The sequence below is a fragment of the Castanea sativa genome, chromosome 6, assembly GCF_040712315.1.
Source record: "Castanea sativa cultivar Marrone di Chiusa Pesio chromosome 6, ASM4071231v1".
In the NCBI taxonomy this organism is placed as follows: Eukaryota; Viridiplantae; Streptophyta; class Magnoliopsida; order Fagales; family Fagaceae; genus Castanea; species Castanea sativa.
In genome coordinates, this window is record NC_134018.1 from 9,253,328 (window position 1) to 9,257,681 (window position 4,354).

Here is a 4,354-nt window from a genome sequence, read left to right on the forward strand (position 1 = left end):
AAAAAATAGAACCTTAATAAAAATTTGACGTTAGGTTGTTGTGGTCTTGCAGAATGTCTATAAATTGTCTCCTCTCTTATTGTACAATAGCCTGAGCTCTCAAGTCTTCAAGTCTCAACACAAACACTCTCTCTCTCTCTCTCTCTCTCACACACACACACACACCTTGGACTGCTGCCACGTGGGCACTTGACGCACCACCTTACCTCACTAATCATCACATCTGTGTCAATATTCAAACTATAAAGATCACTCCCTACACACACACATCTTGGTCTTAGTCCAAGCCCTTATTGTTGCCGAGTCCATTGCACCTGTTAAGTTGGCTTCAAACTAAACGGCCGCACCGTCTCTTTTCTTCTCTCTCTACTTCCTTTTTATTAATGGCCAAAGGAGGAAGACCCACTATAGATCCTGGTTCTGTATTAAACTCTTATACAGAACCAAATAATACTAGTGGGTTCAAGAATGATATCATGGACATCTCTACCTACCCAATTCGTAACAGTGGTGATGAAGATGTTCCATCTCCGGCAAGTTCCACTTGGAAACCAGTAATAGTCAATGAAATGGACTTCTTCCCCACTGACAGGAATTGTTCTAAGGAAAGTCATAGGGTTAATGTCAAGAAAGAGAGTGCACAAGGTGTGATGATCGGTTGTTTGGGACTTAACGTAAGTTAAAAATTTTATGCAGAAAAGTTTCTGATTTTTCTGTGTTCACTAGTTTTAGTTTTTTCTTCTTCTTTTTTTCCCAACAATTGATTTTTGGAGTTTTTTTTTTTTTTAGACTGGTTTGAATCTTACCACAAATACTAGTAGCGAGAAGTCAAATGAGGATGATAGAACAAACAACACGAGTAACAAGAAAAGTTTTAATGAGGTATTAAACTGTGATACAAATTATTATCTGGGTTTGAAAGTTATTTCTGTTTTATTTAGTTTTCAGATTTATTAAGATGAAGGTTTTTCTTGGTGTAGTTGATAGCTCTGCAGGCTGAATTGGACCGGATGAGTATGGAAAATGAACGCCTAAAAGTTTTGCTTAAACAGGTGAACGATAACTACAATTCCTTGCAGATTCATTTTGCAACACTGATGCAACACCAACAGACTCGAAAGGCCAAAACAGGAATAGTTGATGAGGTAATTTTACTAAAATTACAATAAAGAAAGCTCATCTTGTATATTTATTGTATAAATGTAAAAAAGTTGTACTCAGTACACAAAACTCTCACTTTTATATGACGTGGGAGACGATGTGGGAGAGGTGAAGATATTTGATAAGCACTACCAAATTAATAGTACATTAATTCTCTATGAATTTGCTTAGGTGATTAATGGAGATAAAAGCAATGGAGGAAGCCTAACAAGACAGTTTATGGATCTGCATCGAGTTGAAAAAGATGAGCCATCACATACTCCTTCTGAAGGCGGATTGCGGGATTGTTCTAGATCACCTATGAAAGACAAGGTTGAGTTAGAGTATAAAAAACAAAAGATTTGTAGTAGTAGTAGTGAGATTATTCAGTTGGATCTGGATAAGAGTGATTCTCGGAATGGTACTACAACAACTGGGAGAGAGGATAGCCCAGACCAAGCAATTCCAGGGCCGGTTCTTAACAAAGCCCCTAGATTTACTACCTCCAGGGATGCTGATCATCAACACCCAGAAACCTTGTCAATGATTAGAAAAGCACGTGTCTCAGTTCGAGCACGATCAGATGGAACTACGGTAAGCAGTACTGTTGAACTTGCGTATGTTCAAAATTTTTACAATCAGAAAAAGATTTTAACAATCATGTTCTTGTTAATTTGATAATTGATAACATCAAGGAAGTTAATGTCTCAAAATGAAGAAGGTATATAGCTTACATGTGCACACACCCAAAAAGTCAAAATGAAAAGTTTTAGCCGCTAGTCTTGCACCAATTGCTTTTGTAATTGGGAGTTTACATAGTTATTAAGGAATTTAAAAGGAAATTATACCAATAAATAGTTAAAACATTAAAAACCACTGGAGTATATATATCAAAAAGTTATTTTACTCATAAAATGCTTAAATGATAATTGAAACTAGCTTTTAATTTGATCAATCTTAATTATGCCCCAGATTAATGACGGATGCCAATGGAGAAAGTATGGGCAGAAGATGGCAAAAGGAAATCCATGTCCTCGAGCTTATTATCGATGCACCATGGGAGCTAGCTGTCCTGTTCGCAAACAAGTATGCTTCCTTTTCTTCTTTTTATGCTTAATTAAGATTTTATATCCTAAATTCAACGAATGTCCCATCACTAAATATACTTTCAAATTTGTACTAATATTTAATATGAACAATGAAATAAATTGAAACATCAATTTGTTTCATACTCGATTTTGTTTATCACTAGACTAATTATGGAATTTTGGTTTTTCAATAGGTACAAAGATGTGCAGAAGACCGGTCGATCCTTATTACCACTTACGAAGGAAATCACAACCATCCACTCCCTCCGGCTGCCATGGCAACGGCATCCTATACATCAGCAGCTGCATCAATGCTACTCTCAGGATCAATGCCCAGTGCAGATGCACTGATGAATTCAAACATACTAGCAAGAACTGCACTTTCTAGCTCACCAAGTTTCGCAACACTTTCAGCTTCAGCTCCATTTCCTACTGTTACATTGGACCTCACTCAGCCTCATAATGCCTCACAGTTCCAGAGGGCAGTACAAGGCCAGTTTAACATGTTTTCTTCAAGCTTGCCACATTTCATGTCTGCGCCACAAGTTTTCGGTCAAGCCCTTCAAAACCAATCAAAATATGTGGGTCTTCATAGCTCTCAAGGAATGGAGCTTCCTCCCTTTGCATCCAGCAATCAGATACATACACCCTCATTGAGTGATGCAATTGGCTCAGCAACAGCTGCCATCACAGCAGACCCTAACTTCACTGCAGCTCTAGTAGCGGCCATTACCTCTATCATTGGTAACGTTCATTCAAACCACAGTGGTAACAGTACTCAGCCAACAGCAAGAAACAACAATGACAAAAATTGATGAAGCGTATACTGTAGCTTCTTTTTAATAAAACAGTTCACTGTAACCTTTCAGTTAGTTGAAGCAAAAAACAAAAAACAAAAAAAATCATCTCAATTTCTTCTTCTTCTTCTTCTTCTTTTCAGGATTAAAATAATATTAGATCGTGTTCTCCTCTAGCTATTAGCAAATTGTGCACTTCTCTTTTGTTTTCATTAAATGTTAGGACACATATTATTTCAACTACAAAGTATTCTCATCTATATGTCGTCACTGTTTTTTTTGGCTGACCGTTGGGACCCATGTTATGTCAACTAAAGAAGCAATCTGTTCTGTATGTCACTGTCTGTGGTAAATCTCTTATATATATAAGAGATTTACCGCAGACAGTGACATAAAGGACTAGTTAATTCGGTTGTAATTAGGGATTTTTATAGTCAATTATATAATTTAGATCAACCTCTAATACATATCCGATATGAAATTTTAATACACGTCTGTGCAACTTGTTCTTTATATTCTAATCGAATCCAAAGAATATGAGGCATGCTTCACAGCACTATACATGAGAGAGAGAGCAATGGACATAACCAACTATGTTAGGATCTTAGTGTGTTGGCATATTCGGTGCCTTATTTTCTTGTATTAATTTTTTTACTACTTTTCATTGTAATTTGTACTCTTAGTTGGATAGGCCTTGAAGTGATCAAGGAGACTTGATTGTGCCGTTGGTAGCTCAACTTACGGATCCGAAGACTAACAAGGAGAATAGAATTGAGAAATCGATTGCTAACTAAAGCTAGAGGCTCAAGTACAAAGTCATTACTTAGCTTAGAGGGTTTTGTATTTGATTAGTGGATCGTTTTGTACTGATACTATACTTATTAGTGGATCGTTTGGTGCTATAGGCCTCAGAGATTTTTTTTTTTTTTTTTTTTGGGGCTATATTTTGGGTTTTTCTCTCTATAAAGTATAAACATTTTTGGTGTGTTTGGGATGCCTGTGTTGTGATTGAGATTTATTGATTTTTTTTTTCCTTTTTCAATCTATCCACGCATCTGCATGTCAATTGGTTAATTATATTCACAATTGGGCTTAATTTTCTAATTAACTTAAAATTGACATAAGCCATAAAATCGGTGTCTAAATTGTATCTCTCAAATATAAATGGATATTCATGAGGATGCTGCTTGTACTATATAGACCTAAAGTATCAAACTACAGCTTTATTTCTTTACTCCATTTCATTTACTAAAATTTTCCATTTGTGCGGGAAATTGATGCTAGAACATTTTGCAAAGTGTTTTTTTTTATAAGAGTTTTGCAAAGTAT

At 36.0% G+C, this 4,354-nt stretch overlaps 1 protein-coding gene across 1 annotated transcript; it reads left to right on the top strand.

Moving 5' to 3' along the window:
- Positions 1-273: 273 nt before the first annotated feature.
- On the top strand, positions 274-3,201 carry LOC142641043 (WRKY transcription factor 6-like). Its single transcript, XM_075815400.1, has 6 exons — positions 274-674; positions 790-882; positions 981-1,145; positions 1,333-1,734; positions 2,113-2,226; positions 2,423-3,201. The coding sequence occupies exons 1-6, from the start codon at positions 384-386 to the stop codon at positions 3,041-3,043; spliced, it is 1,686 nt and encodes a 561-aa protein (XP_075671515.1). The 5' UTR covers positions 274-383; the 3' UTR covers positions 3,044-3,201.
- Positions 3,202-4,354: the final 1,153 nt, after the last annotated feature.